We start from the raw sequence: 23588 nt of genomic DNA, 5'->3' as shown, positions 1-23588 counted from the left end.
CCTCAGTCCTCCCGGAGCAGTGTGCGCGGTCCTCCAAGACGGTAAGAGCGCCGCCGCAGGCCGCTCCATCCCTCCCGTCTCGCTTCCCGCCGCCCCACTTCCCGGAAGCGCCAGCGGAGCAACGGAAGGCGGAAGTGCCGCTGTGGCCGGTGCCGGTGCCGCCATGGCGGGTGGCTGAAGGGACCCGCGGGGCGGGGCGGGGTGGAGGGGCGGCTCCGGGCCGGGCCCTGCGCGGCGGCCCCGCCGCGGGCAATGGCGGCGGCCGCGGGCTCCAACTGGGGCCTGATCATGAACGTGGTGAACAGCATCGTGGGCGTCAGCGTGCTCACAGTGCCCTTCTGCTTCCGCCAGGTGAGCCGTGCCGCGCCGGGCCTGGCTCACGGCCATCCTCGGTAGGGCGGGGGCAGCCCGGGGGCGGCCGCTGGGGGGTCCCGGAGCCACGGGAAGGGGCCGGGAGCGGCGGGGTGGCGGTGTGAGGGCAGGAGCTGGCTGCGTCCAGAGCCTTATTCTGTGCCACGGGGCCCCCAGCTCTGTGCTATGCGGCCTTCCCGCAGTCGTTCTCACCGTTACTAGAGCTGGAGAGAAGCGCTGAGCACCGTGCCCGTGTGTGGGTCCTGCGGGTGCCGAGCCACCTGCCTTGGCCTTGCAGCCGCACCTGGTTCGGCCCCAGCACGAGTGTCTGGTGTTAGGGGCTGCTGCTGCTGCTGCTTTTGCTCCTTTAAAGTCACCTGCTTGAAAAGCAGCCTGCGTGTGACATTTACCTCTGCACACCTGTCCTGCAGTGCAGGGCGGCTCGGTAATGTCTGTGTGCTGTTAGGTAGTGCTTATTTAATAAGTGTGTGGGTAAGGGTTTGGATCTCGTGCTTAGGTGTGGCTCTGTTGTTTACGTGAACGTAATGAGGGCTGCAGAGCCCTGGGGCTCTGGTCTCATGGCGTGAGTCATAGAATCATTCAGGTTGGTAGAGATCTCTGAGATCATCAAATCCAACTGTGCTTCACAAATGCCTCCAGTTCACCCCTCCATGCTAGCACAGCTGTGTGGTCCTCAGGCTGCAGGAAGAGTTAAATTGAGCTCATACATCACATTTGTCCTGGCTGCAGGGGAGCTGGAGAACTCCCTGAACAGGTGAAAATGTGGCTGAAGATGCACGGGGGAGGCTGGAGGCAGCAAGGCGTGGGAGTGAGACTGCCCAAAGTGCCTGACTTTCCATCTTGCGCTTGTCTTCTTTCCCTCCCCTCTTCCTTTGCAGTGTGGCATTGTCCTGGGAGCTCTGCTCTTGATTTTCTGTTCTTGGATGACTCATCAATCCTGCATGTTCCTGGTGAAATCGGCCAATCTCAGCAAGCGCAGGACCTACCCCGGCCTGGGTGAGAATTTCCAGCTCCAGGGCTTGCTTTTTTTAACTGTGGTTTTACTTTGACCTCTTAATTTACAACTTTTTCACTGATATTGTTGGAAAACCAAATGATTTCTTGATGTAGTTTTCAATTTGTGTTTTGTTCTTCTGTCAGGCTCTTCCCCCGTGCCATGTCCCCGGGGGGATACGAGGGCTTAATTCTGTTCTTGACAGGGAAGTTAATAGGCACAGAATTGTTTTGACTCTGCAAGGCAGGGGAGGAGATGCAGTGCTGACTGATCAAAACCCAAGTTTTCGGGAGCTGGCCTGGTGGGTGTCTGGTGTAAATTATTGGTCTCAGCATGAAAGCCACGAGCTTCCCCACCCAGCATGCTGCCGAGGACATTGGGTTCTGCCAGCAGAGCCTGGCATGGAGCTCGGGCTGCCTGGGTCTGAGCCGTGTGTGCATTTATGGCAGAGCAGGGGGAGCAGAGAGGAAACAGCATTGAAAGTTCCAAGTGGCCAAGAAAATAAAAACATCTGCAAGATTCATGTGTGAGGTTTTGGCAGCGTCTGCCAGCCTCTGCGCGGTGCCAGTGCTGGCCTCTGCTGTGACCTCTCTGCTCTTCTGACTGAGCTGGGGAGCAGGAGGAGGTGGTCGGGTTCCCGTGCTCTCAGCTGCCATGTGAAACAACGTGGTTGTTTGCTTGGTTTCTCTTGTTTGGGTAAGTGGAGAGTTGGCTGGCATCGCTTTTGGTAAAAGAGTTAAAGAACTGCATGGCTCGCTTGGTCGCTGCATTGTTGACAGATGGATTTCCACCATGCTCAGGATACCCGAGGTCCTGTTACCACGCTTTGCGTCTTTATCCTTTGCTACAAGCTTAAAAAAAAAAAAAAAAAATAATAATTAAGAGATTGTTGTGGTTTTTAGCAGCCGTGCTCCTGCCCTGGAAGCAAGGCTGGATTAGTGCAGAGCCCTCAGGTGGTGCCGCCTTGGCCCAGCCCCTCCTCTCCCAGCTGCCTGCGCTGCTGCTCCCTGCTCCGACAAGGAGCCTTTGTTGCTGCTTCCCTCTCACCCGAGTACAGAGAGTCCCCTCCACCTTGGAGCATCTCCCAGGAAGAAGGGGTCCTCCGTGCTTCCCGCAGCCAAGGGGCTCGAATACACAGAGGCCAGTAATGCTTCCCAGCTTCCTGGCACCCCCTGGCAGGCGGGCACTGGCACAAAGAAGTGCCTCTGCTCCCTGCCCGCGCTCTGGGAGAGGTGCCACCTCGAGCAACCAGGAGGGGAAGACGCTGGGAGGAAAGGCAACGCTCCTATAATGCATCCTAATGCATCAAGGTTGAGCAGCTCCACACAGACAGCCTTTGTCACCGTGTGCTTGGGCCCCGGTACATCTGTGAGAGATCCTGGCAGTCCCCGCAGCTGATTCTATGGGAGGCTTTGGCAGGGTTTAAAGATGGAAGAAAGTTTTGCAGTGTAACTTCAGGCAGCCGGCCCCTTCCGGAGGAGCACAGAGCTTCCAGCTATAGAAGAGCCAGGCTCATCACGGGCTGAGATCCGGCTCAGATGTTGTCTCCCTGCATCGCTGCCTGTGTGAAGGGCTTGGCTGTTTGAAATCCTGTGCTCTTCAACACTGCTCTGCGTGGAAGGGAAGCAGCTTGGAAGATGTGGGGCAAGAAAGGAGGCAGTTCCCAGGGAAACTGCAACCAGAAATGGGGTAATGCCTCCTCTTGCAGCTGCCAAAGGGGGTGTGCAGGGCCCAGCAGCCTGGGTCAGCTCTGTGCAGCCACAAGTGCTGGGACGTGACCTGCTCGTGGCAGCCACACTTGGCTTGAAAGGGCTTCTGTAGTTCTGAGCAGGTTCAGCTCTGCCCAGCTTCGTTAGGCACCTACAGATCCCATTCTGGAGACGTTTTGCTGTACAATGTATTTTAGAGCCGCCGTCTCCTTCCTCCTCCGGAAGATAAAGGATCCAATTTTTCCCATGTCCCCAAGTGGGGACATCTGACATAACGTTTGAAGGCTTGCTTTCATTAGAGCATAATTTCAGAACAGCCAAGGAAACAGACTGGCTCTCAGCACCTCAAGCTTCAAAATCAGCAGCAGCTGCGATGTTATCCGGAGTTGCGCTTCTGTGTGCTGGGAAAAGGAGCTGGTGGGATCGGTGCCGTGGCAGCAGCGGTTCTGGAGGTCGGTGCTCTGGGCTCCAGGAGGATCCCCAGTCCTCTCACTGCCTCTTCTCTCACACCTCTCCTTCCAGAGTGGGTGAGAGCTGGAGGCCTGGAGCTGCACTGCGCTGTGCTGCTGCCGCTCCTGCGCCCGGCTGCGCTCCGCTTCCGCCCCGTCTGTCGTCGAGCCCTGGGCTATTTTCAGCACTGCCCCACATAACAAAGCCAGTTTATTTTTCTGCTGTGGGTCTCCTGCTGTGCTTTTTTTTTCCCCCCCCTTCCCCTCCTTCATTCTGTGGGAGAACATGTTGTTTCCTTAATTTTTAACTCAAGCCGAGCCCAAAGAAAATCATCGTTTGTAAGTTAATATTTAAAAATAACAGAAGGAGCTTCCAGAAGTGAGGAAAGTTGGTTTTTCTGGTGGGCTCCGGGGCTCTGTGCGGTGCCTCAGGAGCAGACAAAGGCAGCCCAGGGGGCGGTGGGTGGGTGTTGGAGCTCTGCGGGACGCTGACAAGCGGGCACTGTGGTCTGGTTTTGGAACTCGAGGTCTCAATTCACATTCTACCCAGTGAGATGGAGCTAAAAATACGCCCGGTTTTCTTGGCTTTTTCTTTTTAAGAAAAAAAACCCCGATGATTTAAAGACTACTGATGGCTTTCTGCTACGAGCTACAACCCAAAGGATGGGAGGGAGAAGAAGCCTCTTGGCAGCAGCCCTTTGGTGTGGGCTGTGAGTGCTGGGTATTCTGGGGATGGGATTGAGCGTTCTGGGCACCGGCTCAGCTCTCCCATCCAGCAACGTCAGGCGGTTCAGTTCGAGTGGGAAGATAAAAATAAAAATGCGACTGTGATTGAAATTGTGCACTGCAGTAACTTTTTGCCACACAGCATCTCATACATGCATATTTTCTCTTCCGCGCTGACTTTCTTTTAATGGTTGCCATGTGTGACTGCTACTTCACACTGCCTTTTTTTTTTAAGCATAAAAAAGGGGGGGAGGAAAAAGAAAAAAAAGGAGGAAAAATAACCTGCTTTCTGTCTTCCCTTCATCTTTTTTTTTTTTTTTTTTTCCTGTCTTATGTGGTTTTCAATTTGTGGAGGGCACGTCTGAAAAAGAAAATGGGACGGTGGGAAGGGAAAGCAGCCCCCAAATGCAGTGCTGGTGGCTTCCTGCTCAAGTGCCCTTTGTCACTAGCATTGATTAATTTCTAACTGATGTGTGCACCGTTCTGGACCTTTCTTTAATTAATTGCATTTTTTTTTTTTTTCTTCTTTTTCCCTCTCTTATGCCAGCATTTCACGCCTATGGAAAAGCAGGGAAAATGTTGGTGGAAACAAGGTAATCTATTGCTTTAAAGCTGGAATAGTTTGTCTCTCTTTAATGAAGACAATGCTCTGTGGCATTGCTGTGCTCATTTATTACTCCCCTGCCCTCCCTGGTCGCAAAAGCTTTCCCTGCCACCTACAGAACTTGAGCAAGATGCCCGTGTGCTTCATCTTCTATGCAGGCAGGAGCTGTGGGGCATGGGATGCAGGAGCTGGAGAGCAAACTCATCTCCTGCTCTGCTGTGAACTCACGGGCATGTTGCTGGTGGCTGGTTTCCAGGGGTGGGATCCCTGCCAGGGTTGCTGGGAGTTCACAGGAGAGCAGCCCATGCCATGGATGTGCCCTGGAGCTGCCCTGTGCCTCCTGCTCCCGGCTGCTGGGGGACGCCTGGTGGCACGGCCCTGTCCCTGGGGCAGCTCAAGAGCTCTCCAGCCTGGTAGCTGCTGGGCTCCTGCGCCTCGTGTGACCCCAACCCCAGCAGCAAATCCCTGGCAGGTCGCGTTCAGAAGCCCTGATGGGCAGTGGGATGGTGTCACCGTGCTGTTTTATCTAGAGGAGGTTCTCTGTTGGAGGCATCTTGAGCTCTGGCCGGGCAGTGGTGCCGGCTCGTTTTCTGTTCCCATCTGCAGATTGCTACAGAACGCTAAAAATACACCAAATATTTCTCCAAAGTGACTTGTCCATGCAAGCAGTCGCTGTAGTTGCCACAGGGATGCTATAATTGGAAACGGGAGGGAAAGTGGTCTGTGCAATCGTGGATGGGAGGAGAAGCAGTTCGTGCTACAATCTTTTCATTAAAGTGTGGTCCATTTTGTGGAAGGAAGTTTGAGAGCTGAGCTATTACCAAGGCTTTCATGGTAGGGCCCTGCTGCGGGGGGTGCGGCTGGGAGGACCTCTTGCTGATTCTGTTAAATGTTTTTCCAAGAAATAAAGGAGTTCTTGCCATCCCTAAGGTCTGTTTCTTCTGTGGCTCCAAACAGCAGTTAAACTGATGCACGTGTTAGCAGAGCCACGTCTCTGGCTGAGATGTTGCTTTGTGGGGGAGAGGTGGATAGAGTTTCCTCGAGTTTAGGTTGCTGGGGCTGAATGCAGAGCTGATGGCCTTAGCCAAGCTGCTAAGAGCCATGTTAAGAGCTCTGGCTCCAGCAGGGCTCGTTCTGATGCACAGCCCCACTGTATCCCTGTAGATGGAGGACTGGCTTTATTTCTTGCCAAACATTTCCAGTGTGAGATTGGTAAAATCTGGGCCTCGTCTCCTTTGTGTCGTGCTGGAAAGTTGTCTGCAGTTAGGGGTGGATGTACGCTGAAGCGAGGCGTGCTGAGCCTGCTTCACCTCTGCAGATGAGCGAGCAACTGCCTGCGTGGATTTTCTCTTAAGTCCCTTTAAATGCACTCTTTGTATCCTCTGGAAGCCTCTTGGTCAACGGGAGAGTGCAGGAGGATTGTGAGCAATCTGCAGCTGTTGTGGCTGGGCGCAGCGTCTGTGCTAAACCTGTGCTGCGGCTGCCTTCCAGGCTTCCTGCTTCAGCCTCCTAATCTCTCCGTACTTTGTTGTTTTGCAGCATGATTGGGCTGATGCTGGGAACTTGCATTGCTTTCTATGTTGTCATTGGTGACTTGGGGTCCAACTTCTTTGCCCGGCTGCTTGGATTTCAGGTAAATCAATCCTCGCTGCATTGCAGCTGCTGTGCAGGCAGTGCTCCCAGTTCCCTTAAATGGAGCAGCGTGTGCTCAGGGGGCCACGAGCTGCTGTGGGGGCACCTGCAGGGAAGCTTTAGTGGCTCAGAAGTAGAGGAAACAATCAGATGTGCAAAACCTCCCTTAAGGCACTGCCAGCAAAACACCCCTTTAATACTGGTCGCTATTAATTCTGGAGCAGATTAACGAAGGAGATCCGACGTTTCTGCCCTAATGCCTCCCCCTGCCAGGTGGTGACAGACAGTTCCTCTGTCTGAGCCGGTGCCCCTCGCACCCCTGTGCTCCTGCGGGGCTGTTATCTGCTCCTCCTGATGCTGCTAAGCTCTGATTAAGGGACTGTGAAGTTAAAAAGATGCGTTGTGGCTGCAGCCAAATTAGGTATTAAATATTTCCAAGCATTCCAGAGTGTTCTGCTATAATAAATACCAATGTGAGTTTTTTGATTAATTTTCTGGATCAGAATTTTCAAGACTTCAATCTCCCATTCCCCAAGTAAGTTCAGTTTTTATTTAATTGCATGGAAAATACTCAAATCGCTTGTGCTGGATTAGTGTTTAAAGCCCCCTCCCCTTCTGCCCCCAGCCCAATACTTCCACTTCAGGGTGGACCGGTCACGTACTGTGCAGAGCAACAGTGGCACCCAGTGACTGTCTGAGCTAATCACAGACCCAGCTCTAGAAATGGCAAGCTTTCAGCACTGAGTCTTTAAATACCTATAGAATTGCATCAGGGAGTTGCTTTACTGATGTGGTGAGGCATTCTGAGCGTGCTCTGTGTGCTGCTCCCTCTCCAGGTGTCTGGCAGCTTCCGCATCGTGCTGCTCTTCGCCGTCTCCTTGTGCATCGTGCTTCCCCTGAGCCTCCAGAGGAACATGATGGCCTCCATACAGTCATTCAGCGCCATGGCTCTCATCTTCTACACCGTTTTCATGTTCGTGGTGAGTACTGATGATGGCAGGTTTCCCACTTGGCTCACACAGGTGCTCACTGTGCGCCCCGTGGGGGCAGCCTGCAGGCGCAGGGCTCGAGTGTAACGAGTCCTTCCTGGTACACAGCACTGATAGGGCCTGGAAGGGGGCTGAGCTGCTGCCCGTGTGCTGGGCTTGTGGGGAAGGAGCACAGAGCAGGAGCTGATGGCAGATCTGCGTGCCACTACAAAGCAACGCATTGCGGTGGCGAGCAGATTGAATTGTGGTTTATTCTGCTCATTGATGTCATATAATTTAGAGCTCCGACGTAGAAATCAGAGGATAGAAGACGTGGGGAGAAAGTGCCTGGAAACACGAGGGCTTTTATCACGCGTTGGTGCTTTGCCTTGAAACCTCAGTGTTTGTAATGTGCAGAGGGAAGGCTCTTCTTGTTGAGAGCACAGGCTTTGCGTGCTTTCTTTGCAGCCAGTGGTGAATGTCTCTCAGGCAACAAGTGTGATTGCATTTCTGCTTCTTGTGCTCTGGAAACTTCATAAGCTCTCAGCTCTGACACATGGAGTGTATTTCTTCAGAGATTTTTCTAGAAACATTTTCCTTTACTGAGATAAATGGATTATTGACCATTTAGATCAAGTAGGGTGAGCTGAGGGTTGTCCAAAGCTCGTTCTGTTTGGCTTGGCCAAGCTTCATCATATAGCACCATATACTGAGAGGTGGAGACTGATGCTCAGGCTGCTTGATCATGGAGCCCCAGCCCTGTCTCCACCAAATTTCAGGCCTGGAAGAGCTGAAGCAAAAGAAAGAAAAGGGAGGAGTGGAAATTCCACGTATTTAACTTTTTTTTTTTTTTTTTTAGTAGATTGGGCTGCGTTACAGTTCTGAGCTGTAATGAAGCTGGAAACTGTAAATGAGTGTTTCACAAAACTGGTGTGTTCCAGAAGCTGTGCCTTTAAGAAAACCACAACATTTCATGAGAGTTGGCTGCACTAAAAGTAATCTCTGGGGATTAGAAAACCCCTATTCAGGGGATATTATAAACAGGCATTCAGACGTATTTACCTTCTGTTTCCTGTGCAACCCAATGTCTGCCAGCTTCCTTGTCAGTGGCAAAAGAGCCCCTGTGCCTGAGCTGGGTGCCTTGCTCCCCTTGTTTTCCTGAAGTTTCTCCCTGTCCCCACTGAGCTGGCGGTGCTGAGTGCTCCTGGAGCAGCAGTGTGCTGGTGGGGTCCTTTTTAAGGAACTTCTGTCTGTCTCTGTTGAAGAGGATTCTCCGAGGCAAACGTTGGCTTCCTGTTTTAGAAAAGAAAAGTGCAAAAGAAATGTCTGGGAACAATAAGTCTCATGGTGAAACGTGTCGGTGGAAATGGTTCCACCCTGCTGTGTGCTGCTGATGGCATCAAACGGGGGGGGGGGACTGCCACAAAATAGACCCAGGGCCCACAGTGGCAAGGGGCCCGGTGAGGATGCTTGGAGCACTATCAGAGTATGTGGGGTGGGGTGAGGGAGCAGGGGGGTTGAGAGCAGGCCGTGGTACAGCAGGCATTGCTCTCACCGAGCTGCCTTGCGTCCCGCTGCTGGCATTCCTGCTGGATCTTACCCCCTTTTCCTTCTCTTGGCTGCAGATCGTGCTGTCGTCCTTCAAGCACGGCCTCTTCAGCGGGCAGTGGCTGCAGCAAGTTAGTTACACGCGCTGGGAGGGCATTTTTCGCTGCATCCCCATCTTTGGCATGTCTTTTGCCTGTCAGTCGTAAGTACCCACCCTTCCCACTCCTGGCTGTTGTGGTGTGCAGTGCCTTTTTGTGAGGGAGGAGGGTCGTAACCATCTGGTTTCCTATTTTATTTTAATCCATGTATTTTACAGCCTGCGGAAGTACGGCATCTCTCTCAGTTGTGACCCTTCTTGTTACCTAGGGAGGGAGCTGTGTTTCACTTGGGAGTTATTCTATTTAGGCAACATGACATCTTTTGGGCCAAACAGCTCCTCGGTGTAATGCACGTTGCTTCGGGACAGCTGCATAAGCAATGGATTTCCCCTGTTTCTTGTAGAGAATGAATCAGTACCAGGGAGGGCAGTGGGGCTGTGTGCTCCCAAGGGCTCCTGCAGGGCAATGCATGCCCTCTGCTTCCCCGAATCGCTTTGCAAATACACAGAAGAGGACCACAGAGTCACTGACTTTGGGTAGCTGTTTGCATGTTTCCAGTTACCTGCTTTTCACAAGGCTTTCCTTTGGCATGCAGGAGGGCAGGATGACAACAGGCTATTTTCACGTTTCTAGCTGCATTACCTTCTGCACCAAAATGGCAAGTGAGCAATACGTGCCCGGCCAGAATAGTAACAGGCCTGAAATAGAAACGTATATCCAAATGTGGACACGGAAAAGACCATCCTCATTTGGAAGGCTGGCAGAGCTGGGCTTTCCCCCCTGTAGTTCTAGCAAACGGGTAGCATGCCAACAGCAAATGAATGTGACAGATAAAATTTGTTCAGACTGCTGTGTTTACACCCACACACACCATCCAAATCATCTTTTTCCACTTATGGGCTCTCTTGGCAGCTCGGTCCCCACCCGAGCACGTTCCAGCCTTGCTGGTGATGTCTCCATTACAACTGGCGAGGGGAGCTGTATTCTTGTACAGCTTTACCTAGTTTGTATTTTGGAGTTTTTGTAGTTCCTTTTGTTTTATGTGGTCGTGCCCACACAGCACCCAGCACAGCACTGCGGGGAGCTGGAAACGCAGGGAAATCATTTGGTCTGGAGCAGTGTGCACGTACCTAAATATAGACTCCATCACTGCACTTACGTGGCAAGCTAAACCAAAAGCAGTGTGTTTTTTCCAAGGGTTGGGGCAATGTGCTGCCCCAGCCCAGGCAGTCCTTATGAGAGTGTTCTTCTCAGCTGGATAGGTTTGATTTTGCTGAACCTCTGAATCACCTTTTGAAAAATACGTAATTGTGACTTGAAACGAAACTCCTTCAGCATGTAAATGCAGCATGCGTGCAGTAAGGAAAAATAAAGGCACTATTATTGTACCTTGAAAAGCTGACCTTAATTTACTTGGAAGTCTGAACCCGTTGGCTCTTTAGAAGCTGGCCTGTTGCTGCAGAGCTCACAAACTGGGTCACTGCTCCACAGGTGTGCGACGTGGAGATCTGCTTCGGGGCTGAGGATGGAACAGGAGGACGCAGGGCTGCCTGGGCTGCAGCCTCCTTGTGACACCGAGCCCTGGGGGGGGTCAGGAGGAGCTCTGCAGGAGGAAACCCCTGATTTCTGCTGGTGGTTGTTCAGCTGAAAGTGGGGACAGGACAAATGGGTGCTCACTGCCCCTGTGAGCATCAGTCCCTGCAGGCAGCTGGCGCTGGGTGCAGAGGAGCTGTGTGAGGCAGTCCTGCAGCACAGGGCCGTGCTTGGCTCCTCGTGCGGATGCTCAGCTCACTTCGTGCAGAAGCCCCTTGAAGTTCAGGGATTAAGGGTTAAGGATTTTGCTCCTCTGCCTGACACGCTTTCTGTTTGTGGCTTTTTGCCCACTGGAGCTGGGGATGCCCCCTTCCATCTCACAGGGTGCTCCCCCTCCTCTCGATTACTTCAGTAACATGAGGCCCGGATGCAGCCACTTGAATTCAAATAACCAGACATTAATGAGTTGCTAAAATATGCATCTGATGTCAAAAAGTGCATTCCACGAGCTTTCCAAATCTCTAAGTACCCCAAATCCCATGCAGTCAGCACTCCCAGCTTCCTATAAACTGAGCTCCAACAGCAGCACCGAAACATGACAGGCACTGCATTTAGTTCTGTTTGTTTAACTTTTCGTTTAGACACTGTGATGCTCTAACCTTCTTCCTGCTTTTACTCTGTAAACACTGCGTTACTTTAATTATCAGGGCCGAGGGCTCCAAGAACAATAATCTCCATGCACTGCCTGGCCTGGTGCCACTGGTGCTCAGTGGAGCAAACGGCCATTAATTTTGCAACACTTTTGAACCAAAATGTTTACATCACACGTTCAGCTCCACGTGGTGGGGTGGGGAGAGCAGGAATATTTTTGCAACACTTAGAGTTATGAGTGTTCTGCAATCTCTTGGCATTAGCAGTATAAATTGTGGAATAGAGGCGAGTGTTTATGCTCCATAGGGGGAAGGTGTCAGGGAGGCTTCGCTGCTGGGCTGAGGCACTCGAGTTTGGGTTTTTTTTCCCCTCTTTCTAGAAACTTTCCTCAAATAATTTACCCCTTTTCAACAGTCAGGTCTTGCCTACCTATGATAGCTTGGATGAGCCGTCCGTTAAAATCATGAGCTCCATCTTTGCTTCTTCCCTAAACGTGGTCACCACCTTTTACATTACGGTAAGAAACTTCCCCTTCTCTTTCCTTGCCAGAAGTCACGCTCTGGAGGGGCAGTGGGGGCGATGATTTGTTTCCAGATGGGGCTGGGTTCTCCTTATCTGTATTTATTCTCAAAGACACTTCGCTGAAAGCAAAACGAAATGGGGAATGGTGCCTCAGCTCTGGGGGGTGTTGCAGCCAGGGCTCCCAGAAGGTTCCCTATGGAGGTGGCCCCACACTCCCTCCTTGGCTCATCCTCACTCGTGGGCACTCATTGCCCCCCCCCTTTTGCTGTGCACGTGCTTTGGAGTCCGACCCCCCCTGCTCACCTCCCCTCCCGCCGGACAGGTGGGCTTCTTTGGCTACGTGAGCTACACCGAAGCCATTGCTGGGAATGTCCTCATGAACTTCCCTTCCAACCTTGTGACGGAGATGATCCGAGTGGGATTCATGATGTCGGTAGCTGTGGGCTTCCCGATGATGATTCTCCCATGCAGGCAGGCGCTGAACACCCTTCTCTTTGAGCAGCAGGTAAGACCCTCTCGTGTGGCCAGGAGCTGCCTTGGTGTGCGCTTTGGAAACTTGCTTGTTGAAGGGCTCCTGTGACTGTTTGGCTTCTGCTGTTGGCTGCTGACCTGGGCTGCAGTTGTGCCTCGGTTCTGTGGGACTGCATGACAGAGGCACGTTTCTGACTCGTGGGTGGGTGCTGCTGCCTGGAGGGACAAATGCTCAGCTCCCACTGCAGGTTAAGTGCCTGCCGTGCACAGCAGGAGGCTGATGGCAGCCTGTACATTCTGCTCTACTGAGCGGTTAATCCGTGGTGCTTTGAGTTTCCTGTCCTCTCTGCGGTGGAATCCCGTGGGCAGCAGTGCAAGGGCTGTGAGCTGGGGCCTGCCCTGCTCTGCTGCCCCCCAGCTCACGTGGCCGCTGCTTCCCTGCTCGGCTCTCGCATGGAAGTGCTGCACAGTTCAGAGCTGAGGTGGTTTTCTCCCTCAAAAAGAAGGAGAAATGTGCTTTTGGAAACAGAGGAGCCTCCTTGTTTCCTGCTGCTCCAGCTGGCATTCTTTTGCTGGCCAACTCAATCTCGCTTTGCATTTAGCTCAAGCTTCTGTTCCTGGCCTCAGAGCCTAGCCTCATTTCTTCTGTGTGCCTGTGCTCATTCCTGCTCTTATGCTGTAATTCCCATCTTCCCACCTTGTCAGTAGCTCCCTGAGCACAGCCTTCTCCTTTTGGGGTTCAGATCTCCCCTTCTCAGTGTCTCCCCGGCCGCGTGGTGCCGACACAGCGTGGAGCTGCAGTGCAGCACAGCCCTCTCCCACACGTTCACCTTTCCCAGGGTCAGATCTTCAGACAGCCGCTGTGACTATAGTTGGTCTGTCTGATTTAGACTGTGAGTCCCTTGTGGCAGTAGCGTGTTCTCCTCTGTGTATTGTACGGCACTAAGCATGCCGATGGTATTCAGTAAATAACAGTAAGAGATTGTGGGAATGTTCTGAGGCCTTTGTGTATCTGCATAAATAGAAACCTCTTAGGGCAGGAAATAAAACTCGAGCAATTTATAGCTCTAAATCCTGCCACTTCTGCCTGTGAGAAGCCCCCGGCTCTTTTCTCACGTTGGGAGAATCTGGGGATGGGGGAAGGCTGTTGGAGCGAGGCAGCGGACGTGGAGGGCTGGAAGTGCTGGGGAAGCCTCACTTCTCCTCTGGGCTCCAAATGTGTCACTTTGCTTTTGTGTCCCATCTTTGTGCCCAGGAGCGTGGGGACCCGCTGGCTTTCAGGGGCACGTGGGTCCGTGGCATCCTGTGCTTTCCACACCTCCTGCTCGGGGAACGTGGGCTGGGACGGGAAATGGAGGGCATCTGGAAACCCTCCAGCATCAGCAGCTCCCCCGCAGCTCTGCTCATCCTCTGCAGCCCAGCTGGGGTGTCTTCCGTCACGTCGGAGGAGCCGGCCCCCACACTGCAACGCGGTGGGAACAGCCCTGCTCCCGGAGGTGCTGGGGATGCCTCAGCGCAGCAAAACCAGAGCTCTTCCCAGTGCCCTCTCTCCCTCCTGCCTTCTCAGCTGCGCCTGTTTCTCATGCCCTCGGCCTTGGGGCCACTTGCGGCAGCATCACTGGCAGAAGGATTCGGATACAGCTGTGCAGTTCACATTTGGGGCAGGATGAAAACAGCAGCTTTGGCTGCGTGCCTCCTGTCAGTCTTGTTTTGAAGGTTCAGATGCAGTCGCGTATTAAAACTATCCAACTACATCTAGCTGCCCCCTGCCCCATCACTGCAGAGATCACAGTGCTGAGGTGTTGAAACTGCCCCTATTGAGTCTGCCTGGCTCCTTTTACCCCGCTGGCAGAGCCCGAGGGGTGTTTGCCTCAGAACTGTGCAGGTGTGCAACAGGGGCTCAGTTCATTCTTTTCTCTTCCAGCAAAAAGATGGCACCTTTGCTGCTGGGGGTTACATGCCCCCACTTCGCTTTAAAGCCCTGACGCTGGCTGTCGTGTTTGGAACCATGATAGGAGGCATCATGATCCCTAATGGTGAGTGAGGAATTTGGGGAAAGGGCTGCTCAGTGCTCATTCTTCCTGGCTCTGCTGGGTAGGATGGCCTGGCTCATACTGCAGGCAGCTGCCAAGGGCTGCTGTGCTCGTGATTCTGGAAGAGAACAGCTCTGCTGACTCCTCTTGTTCTTCTTTGCCAGTGGAAACGGTCCTGGGCCTGACAGGTGCTACGATGGGAAGTCTGATTTGTTTCATCTGCCCAGCTCTTATTTACAAGAAGATCCACAAGAATGCACTTTGTTCACAGGTCAGTGATGCTGCTGCTTGGCATTCCCCTAAGCCCTCTGCAGAGCCTGGGAACAGCATTCATGTGGCTGCAGGGGGGCAGCTGCTCGGTGCTCCCTGCTGTAGCCGCTTATCGCAGGTGGGACCGTCCTGCTCGGAGCTCACAGGCTGGCTCAGTGCATGGTTGCCCCATTTTGCACAGAAGCTCTTTATATCCCTCTAAGCAGCGAGCAAAGCTTTCATTTGCTGCGTAAAATGCTGCCTCCAGTCTGCTTTCTGACAGGCTTCAGGTTCTGTATCCACAGACTGGGGAATCCAGGCAGCCTATAAAACCTTACATCTCAGCCTACCTGGGCTGGGTAAAATAAACAGGGCTTCTCAGCGATGTGGTTCTTGCTGCTGACCTACAGCTCTCTGGTCTCAACCAAAATAATAATAAAAGGGAACACACACGTAGAGGTGTTGCTTCAGGAATTGATCTTTAAAAGATTGGGGTCGTTCAGAGGCTATTAAAAGTTGAGCTTTTCCTTTTGCTCCAGTTTGAATTGGCCTCCTCGGGGACTGAAACAAAGTGGCTCTTTGCTGGGCTTGATCTCTCTGGTTCTGCAAGTACTGCGCTTTTATGGGGTCAAAATTAACATGCTTTGTTTTTTTTCTAACAATGACTGAATCCGTGGCCTTTTAGCAGGCCTGTGCTCCAGCATCACCAGTCACGACAGCACTGATCTGGGAATAAGGTTTTCGGCAAACTGCGGAGTCAGCAGAGGGAGAGCAAGAATTTCTGTGGGTCCTACAGAACTAATGGCTTTTTCTGAGTTTAATGACTTGTGGGTTTGCAAACGTATGTGAAGCTTTTAAGCAGGGTGCTTTTTTTTTCTTTCCCCACGCTTTCTCTGACACAAGGAAATAGTCCAACTTTCCAGCTTTCCCTCTGAATTCTGACACTTTGGTCCTAACTTCTTTGACTGAAACCCCAAGCAGGAGTCTGAATGCCAGCCTGGATTTTTCAGGGAAACAAAGAGCACTTTCAAGTCTTGCTTTCTGTTCCGGCCGAGCCAGAACGTTTCTCTGCAGTGCCTTGAAACTGCACTCAGGGTGTGCTGAGCTCACTGGCTGCCCAAGGCGACTCTCAGCTGCCTGCAGTTGAACGCTGGGGTGCTCACAATGCGTGACCTGAAATGCTGCTCACAGGACTGGAGATATTTGTCCTGCAAAAATCCCACAGAGGAATAAGGGCTTATCTGAAGCATCAGCCCCCGGGTTACCCTGGCATTTGAAGGGGCTGCTAGCAAGCTGTCCAGTCTTCTCTTGAATGATCCATGGCCTGTCAAGTTTGCATACTTGCTTTGACCGATGCTCTGAAGTGCTGCAGCAAGGGCACACCTGTCCTCAGGAACGCCTCCAGCTGCATAGCACTCTGTGCCTCAGCTCTGAGAGCTGAGACCGGGGCCCAACCCTCTCCTTGTCCCTCCAGGCTTCTGCAGAGACTCATTTATTCATTCCCCGTAGCTCTTTCTTTGGTCTCCTCCTTCATTCCTTCTTCCTTTGATCCAGGCGCTGCACTCCATCAAAATGTGCTCCTGTGAAAAGTGGCAGACCGGGGGGAGAAGGAGCTGCCCTGGGCAGAGCTGTCCCTCCTCACTTTCCCCTGCCTGAACAACATACGTACATGTTCTGCCTCCCCACCTGCACCCTTCTGAACATGTTTCCAAAGCAGCAGCTCTCACATCCAGCTCTTTGACTTGCCAGGTTAACTGAACTCTTGCAGTATTTCTTCCACATGTGTTGGGCCACCTCTGGCTTCCAGTGAGGTCCAGCATGGAGCAGCTGGCAGCTCTGGAGTTGGGTTTTGTAGAGCTGGGAAGGTGATGCCAACTTAGGGTGTGATACAGCACTGAAAGCAACCACGAGGGCTGCAGGGCAAGCAGGCAGTCCCAGACATTGGCCTCTGCCACCCAGCTGTGAATTGTCACAGCCAACGTGCAGGTTAGGCTGCAGCTGGGATCAACGTGGGGACTGGCGTGCTGCTGGAGAGAGCAGTGACAGCAAGGCAGGGGAGTGAAAAGCTCGGAGTGAGCCCTGTGGGGCTGTGGGTGAGCTGGGGAGGAGCATCCCCTTCCCTGCAGCACGTTCCTGTGACGGCACAGCTCCGTGTCCCGCTGCCCTGGGGAGGGTTGGCAGAACACTGCTGAAGGTCGTGCTCAGGTCTGTAAACACAGCTTTGAACTTCCAGCAGGAAGGTGTTGGTTTCTCAGTGTTGACACAAACGTGTGTCTGAGAGGCCCCTCCCTGGGAGGCCGTGCTGCTGCTGTCCCGCTCAGGGAAGAGGAGCTGCAGGGGTTGTTGCTTGGGTCAGGCAGTGCTCATGGCTGCATGGTGGGACGTTCCCCTCTCTGCTTTGGGTCAGCGCTGTGCATTGCTGTCATGGTGGAGGAGCAGGGAAGGGACACAGCTCTGCATTCCTTTGCGCTTACAGCGTCCCTCGGTGCTCGGTGTCCAAAACAACACTGCTCAGGAGATGTCGTCAGTTGAGGCAAACGCGGCTCTTGCTTTGTGCTGCTGGCTCAGGCGTGGTCAGAGGAGATGCTTTGAGCTAATGACACCTCTGTTCAAAGTTCAAGCTTTCTTCTGGGAGGAAGCACAGCCAAGAGAAAGCAAGCAGCAAAGGAAACGGATGCGTAAACTTCCTCTTCCGAGTTCCTGGCCGGGCCCCAGTGCTGCTCTCGGGAGATGGGTGCTTGGTGTGCTGAGCTGCAGGCAGGAGGAGGCTGCGGCCAGAGGGATGTTCCTCCTACAGAGTGCATGTTCAGGAGCCCTTTGGTGGCTCCCAGGTTCCCCTCTCAGAGGGGTGGAGGAGATTCCCCCTGTGGGAACAGCTGCTGGCTCAGAGCTGCTCTGCACGCTCTGCTTCTTCCACTTTCTCCACCCCATATGCGTTGGGTGGTTTCTGCCTCTGCTCTTCCTCGAGGCACCACTGAGTCCCTGCAGCCCACGTGCTGCTCCTGTCAGAAGGTTGTCAACCTCCTGCCAGAGGTTGGCCCCGATGGTCCCTTGAGCACCAACTCCCTCCCTGTTATTTTTTTTGCACACCGTAGGTATCTCTGTGGAATGGAGCTGAATTGCAGACCTCCACTCGGGTCTGCAGCATTCTTGGGCTGGGTGAGGACGGAGGTGTGGGGCAGCCTGGCCCCTGGGAAGCTCCCAGATGAACTCTAAATGTTGAACAATCAGAGGGGTTTGAATCCACAACATTCAAGCCCGTGGTTCCCTACTAAGATAAGAAACAACAAAAACCCTTTTAAAACCAGCAGTGATTTCAGCCGTTTCCTACGGTTTCCCTTTTCTCCCACATGGCTCCCGGTTCCTGTGGCACCAGAATACATCCTCTTTGTGGAAATGCTCTTCCTCTCTGCTGTTGTTTCTGGAGGACGTCGGCACAGCCGCGTTGCTGCCAGGGCTGTGGGTCGTGCAAGGGGGGGGAAGCGGAGGGCAGGGACCTGCCTGCTGCTCCCGGCCTGCAGGATGTCTGCTCTTTGTGCACAGGGCCGGGAGCAGACCTTGCTTCTGTTTCCTTTGCAGCCCCTCTAAGATGTGCCCTCTGCTCCCTGGCTGTGCTGCTGATCCCTTTTCCTTCCGAAGGCGTCTCCTGGGCGCTGACCACTCTGACCCCACTTCTGCAGCAATGGGGAGCCCAGCGCCGGCCCCACCTCTCCCTTTGGACTTCACCTTTCTATTGTGGGCTCCCCCTTTCATTTCCCAACTTCTCCCTCCTCCGGTAGCCCGTGGCAGCTCCTGTTGTGTTCACGTTCCCCAGTGGCTGTTTCTGCTTTTTCTCACGCTGAGCTGCATCCTCTTGTTGTGCCCCTTGTTAAATGTGGTGTGCATGCAGCAGGATGAGGATTCTGGAGAGTAAGGCAGGGATGAGCCCTTTCTGAGTTAGATAAATTCTTTGTAGAGTCCTTCCCCTCACAGGATCCAGGTTCTGTCTTGCTGTGTTCCTTCTCTTTGATCTCAGCTTTCTGAGTTACTTCTTAGCAGCTTCTTCCTAGCTTCATTCGTGGACCATTAGCCACAGGACTGTGCACGGACATCTTGCTTTCATAGAGAAGAATTTTTAAATGGTCCCCAGGTAAACCTGGCCTGTGAACAGGTCAGGCACCTCTGCTCTCAGCCAGAGCTGACTGTGCAGTGTTGCAGTGTAGCTGCTCAAAGTGCCAGGCAGTGTTCCTGTGCAGCTGGACGCCTGTCCACCATGTGCATTTTTCTATTCTGATGCCCTGTCCACCTCCTCTTGAACAGAGGCAGTCTTTTACAACAGCTTCCAGCATCTGAAACTGTTGTTTTATGCCTCTCCATCCAAATACGAGCAAACCTCTGCCGAGAGCAACTGTTTCCTTTTTCACCTCTTCCATTTCTCCTCAACTCTCCCTTACTGCTATGGCAGCTTTGAGTTGTTCAGAAACACTGTTTGCGTGCAGAACACTGTGCAGTGTCATTTGCTTTGCCATGCTAACCAGAGCTGCTGCCCATTGCAGATCATCCTGTGGATTGGCCTGGGAATGCTGATCATCAGCACCTACACCACCTTGTCTGCCACTGAAGACACGCCGGTGAAGACCGAAGTGGTGGGCATGGAGCACCTGGAGGGAGAGGAGGACAGGTTCGACCAGGATGCTGTCAAACTCCCAGGTATGAGGCTGCTCGAGTCGTGCTTCCAGCTCTGCTCCCAGCTCCGCCTGCTGTGAGCACTGGGTGATGTCCAGGCAGCTCCCTGCAGGTTTTGCCCAGGAAAGCTGTGCTTCCTGGAGTGCAGGCTGGGAGCTCCCGTGGTCCTTTTGGGAAGGACGGGCAGGGTGCAGGGCTGGGATCCTTTAGTGGGAGCAGAGCGTGGATGTCCCCATGAGGTGACCAGTGCTGCCCAAGGACAGCCTGGTGCTGGCTGACCGTTGCTGCTCCCAGCGTGCTGCCAGCACATCCTGCTCCCTGTAACAAGCCGTTCACTGCTCTCAAAGGTATGTAAATTTACGGGCACTGACTTTTTTTGGTTGTGAGGTTGTAAATTTGGATTCAGATTTAGCTCTGACAAAGCCCTTGATTATGCCTCAGCTCTGTTTACGGGTCCACGTTATTTATTATTTGTTTACCGTGGCCGTTGATGGAATTACAGCCGAACCTCCCTTCCCCAGCTGCAGGCTGGCCTCGCAAGGCCACCACGAGCAGGTGTCTCCTGACCCCGTGCTGCCCCTCCTCTGTGCCTGCGTCCTGTTTCTTTATTTTATTTTTTGCTCCATTCTGCTCAAGCTTTTTGTTCTTTGGGGGCCTTGAAATATCCTCGCCGAGATTGAGAACGGAAGCGAGAGAAGGGCCGTCTCTTCTGGAGCTTATCCTCCCTCCCTGTTGTTGGCTGGGTTCCTGCTGAGCAGCTCTGAGCGTCTCTGACAGCGGTGCTGCCGCGATAACATTCACTCCTGGGTCGCTGCGTCCCTGGCAGCTGAGGGGTTTTCTGCCTCTGCTCTCACAGCTCACCCGAGATGCGTGCGCCTTCCCAGGCGCTGTGCTGCCCGTGAACTCTGAGCAAAAGATGCTCTCAATCCCTTAATCGTGCTCACTCAGCAGGGCTGGGAGGAGGGATGCGATTGAATTCTTCCGTCTCGGTTAATTTTGGAGCAGTAATGGCCAAAGAACAGCTGCTCGTTTCAGGAGGAGTCGCTAATGACACGCGTGCTTGTGGCTGGGAGGATAAAAGAAGTCCCATAAAGGATGGTGTCCGCTGGAGCTGCTCCATCTCTTTGCCACTTCTTCCCCACGTGAAGCACTGTGGGGAGCTGCACTCCATGGCTGCGTGCCGTACCCACACTGCTCCGAGCTCGGCAGTGTCTGCACCGCCTGGGACCGGCTGCTGGGTTGTGTCAGACAATCAGAACCACGGCTTGGAAAGGACCCTAAAGATCACTGAGTCCCAAAAGCCATGCCGTGGGCTGTCCCCCACCTGCTCAAGCTGCCCAGGGCCCATCTACGGCCTCCAGGGATGGGGCACCAGCACTTCTCAGGGCAGCAGCGCCAGGGCTTCACCTGGGTAAAGAATTCCCTCCTGGGACCTGGCAGCACGGTGCCCCAGCGCTGGGGATGCGCAGCTCTGCCTGCCCCCATGCAGGAGCCGCGGCCGTGCGCCGTCTGCCTGCTGCTGTCAGAGTGCAGGGGGAGCTTTATGGGCTCCTTTGATGTTGAGCAGCCCAGAACTGTGCAGACTTTCATTAAAGCCCTGCCCTGTGGGCCCTGGGATTATGAATATTAGAACATTGCCCTTTTATGTGAACACGTATTGACCGGCGAGCTCTGAATAGTGTTTTTACTAACGACACCCAAGTGCCCATTACAGCTCCAGCCTGTATTGCTTGAGGTTTACTGTCAGCAGCTCTTTGGGAAAGGTATAAAACCCCTTTCAGAAGCGTTCAGCTGCACCATGCAGCGTGTGCACGGATGGTAAAAGGTTGCTAAGCTGCCTGTGGAAGCTCATGAAGGCAATTATCCATTAGGAGGAAAAAAAAAAAAAAAAAAAAAGAAGAAGAAAAAAAAAAAAGCTAATTAGGCAATTTCTCTCTGTGTTTGAAAGCACCCTAGAGGGTCTCATGGGGCGGATTAAGATTTTGTAATATTTTTCAGCTCCTTACTCCACTGCTGCTGCTTCGCTCTCTGCCTCTCGCCTTGTGCAACGTTGGTAACAAAGCCCCGACTCACGCCGTGATGCAATGCACCCTTTCCCCACTGCACCACGAGCCCCACTCATCCCATACCCCGTGGGTGCGGGTGCCACCGGGTTGCCCTCTTGGATGCTTTGCGTTGACCTCAAAAAGAGCCCATCCCGGTGCAGCTCCACCAGCAATGGCTGCGCTGTGTGCTGGAGTGGCCCTGAACATGTGCGAGCCATGGATTATGCACAGCCCCTAATCGCTGTAGGAACAGCTTGACGCTGCTGCAGCTCTCCCCGGTGCTTTGTGCGAGCGAGCTTTTAATAGCGCCTGTGACACAGAAAAGGCAACTATCAGCCTCCTGTAATTTGGGTTCGTTTTTACTGCTGGTGCGTCAGGAGACAACTGTGAACTAATTTCAGGGATGCCATTTGATAACCTTGTGAAATCTGTCACCGTTTCAGCCATCAGGGGGGAGCTCTCCTGGGCGCCGCTTGGCCGGGGCTCGGTGCCTGCGTGCCTGGGGGCTCCTGTGTGCTCCAGGCTGTGCGGGGCGGCCCCGCTCCATTCCCTCCCCCGGGGCTCAGTGGGTTGTGGGGGGCCGGCTTGCTCCCATCCCCACTTTTCTCCTATTATCCACTTTTAAAATGGGGCCGCTCCTTTTTGCTGGTCTGAAGTTCAAGCGGGCCGCGTCCCAGTGCTGCTGTGCCCAAGAGGTGCCGCTCCCCGTCTCCTCGCGCCGTCCCCAAGCAGGATGTGTATGGATGCATGGGTGCACGACCCAACACGGTCACTGCTTCGGTGGACGAGAGAGCTGTGAAAACCACGTGAGGAGGGATTTAATGCCTTTCTGGGACCGCTGCTCCCATCCGAAGCAGGAGCAGGGGGAAGGGAAGCTTTTAGGCTGCTAATCATGAAATTTTATTGCAGCCTGGAGAGGCTGCTGGCAAACCACAACACATCGGCGCGCACACGCGCTCACAAATCAGCTGCAGAAAGCCCCAGCAGCCCCCCCACGGCCGTGAGTGTGAGCGGAGCTGTGCTGCGGGTGAGCCCTGCGCGGGGCCGGGCGTGTTGCTGTAAGCCGAGGAGCTTTTATAGCCTCTCAGCCTTTGCCTGTAAAGTCCAACGCCGCTCATAAAACATTAAGAGGCACAGCATTACTGTAACGCTCTCCAAAGGGACCTGAAGGGCGACTAGACAGTTAGAGTGATTATTACACATCCTGAGCAAAATTGTTCTCTGCAAACCACATACAGCCCCTCGTAGATTTCCATGCAGCGTGAGAGGTCGTTAATTCACGCCCTGATGATGAACTTAATTTTGTTTCCTGCTGAGCAAATGACGGCTTAGAGGCAACTTTGTCTTATTATGGCATGGAGACTTTGGGTTTTGTTTGTGTTTTGTTTTTCTTTCTGCCTTTCCCCGCATTGTTTTCAGAGCACGGACCGTGGGAGCCCTCTCCTGATTTACGATGGAGCTGCTGCAGCCACGGGGCTGCTTCCACCTGCTGTAGCACACTGGGCATGGCACTACAGGCTGCGGGCACTGCGCCCGCTCTGCCTTAACTCCCCTGCTTCCCCTTAGCGCGCACAGCTTCCTTCTCTCCCCAGATTTTCCTGTTTGTTTTTTTTTTTCTTTCTTTTTTCCCCTCCAACATCCTATTGCGTTACGGCCACCTCTGGTCGTGATTTCCTTCTGCATTTGCAGCGTTCTGCAGCTCTGATTTCATCCAACAACACTTTCCCCCGTACGCAGCAATCTCCGCGCTCCGCCGACCAATGAACGACGCCTTTCCTCCGAGAGACTCCATAACGTTTTGCTGCTGGGCCAGGCTTTTCGCTGGGAACATCGGCGGGAGCCGCGCCGAGCGCCTCCCTGCACGGCCCTGCATGCTGCTGCTTCCCAGGGCGCACGTCCAGCAGTGGGCAGCAGCCCCTGCTCTCTGCGCCGTCCTGCACGGAGCATCCTGCCCTGACCACGGAGCCCTGGGGAGCCCCTCCGTGCAGGCGGCCCCTTGGGATCGGCCGCGGGTTCTCAGAACGCCCGCATCCTTTCCTCCCACCCTCGCTGCAGAACGTGGCCGGGGCAGAACTCAGGGCCAAGGACTCCAGGTTTCTGGCTGAGCCCTGCATGCTTTTGGCACGGCTCCTTCTGGGCCAGGATTTGGCCTTTTTCTTCCCCGGCTTGGGTAAGGCCCACGCAGCTGAAGTTGTGGCAATCACTTCTTTCCCATGAGTTCATCTTGTAATAAATCGCACCAGCCCTGTGGAGGGGGAGGAGAAAATTGAAAGATGTTTATAGAATTAATTCCCCAAAGGAAATTGCATGGGGGCGGGC

General features: G+C 53.6%; 1 protein-coding gene across 2 annotated transcripts in view; it reads left to right on the top strand.

Annotated features, from left to right (window-relative positions):
* Positions 1-232: 232 nt before the first annotated feature.
* SLC38A10 (solute carrier family 38 member 10) overlaps positions 233-23588 on the top strand; it is a 30819-nt gene continuing 7463 nt past the window's right edge. For both annotated transcript variants that reach the window (XM_042832872.1, XM_042832871.1), the window contains exons 1-11: positions 233-351; positions 1251-1368; positions 4798-4843; positions 6394-6487; positions 7323-7466; positions 9080-9204; positions 11699-11801; positions 12129-12311; positions 14202-14313; positions 14475-14581; positions 19095-19248. In XM_042832872.1, coding sequence (XP_042688806.1) covers positions 253-351; positions 1251-1368; positions 4798-4843; positions 6394-6487; positions 7323-7466; positions 9080-9204; positions 11699-11801; positions 12129-12311; positions 14202-14313; positions 14475-14581; positions 19095-19248 — 1285 coding nt within the window. In that variant the 5' untranslated portion in view covers positions 233-252. The remainder of the gene's footprint in view (positions 352-1250; positions 1369-4797; positions 4844-6393; positions 6488-7322; positions 7467-9079; positions 9205-11698; positions 11802-12128; positions 12312-14201; positions 14314-14474; positions 14582-19094; positions 19249-23588) is intronic.

Source organism: Centrocercus urophasianus, unplaced genomic scaffold, assembly GCF_019232065.1.
Source record: "Centrocercus urophasianus isolate 14NV4802_14NV808 unplaced genomic scaffold, USGS_Curo_1.0 seq_40, whole genome shotgun sequence".
Lineage (NCBI taxonomy): Eukaryota > Metazoa > Chordata > Aves > Galliformes > Phasianidae > Centrocercus > Centrocercus urophasianus.
This window is presented reverse-complemented; position numbering and strand designations above follow the sequence as displayed.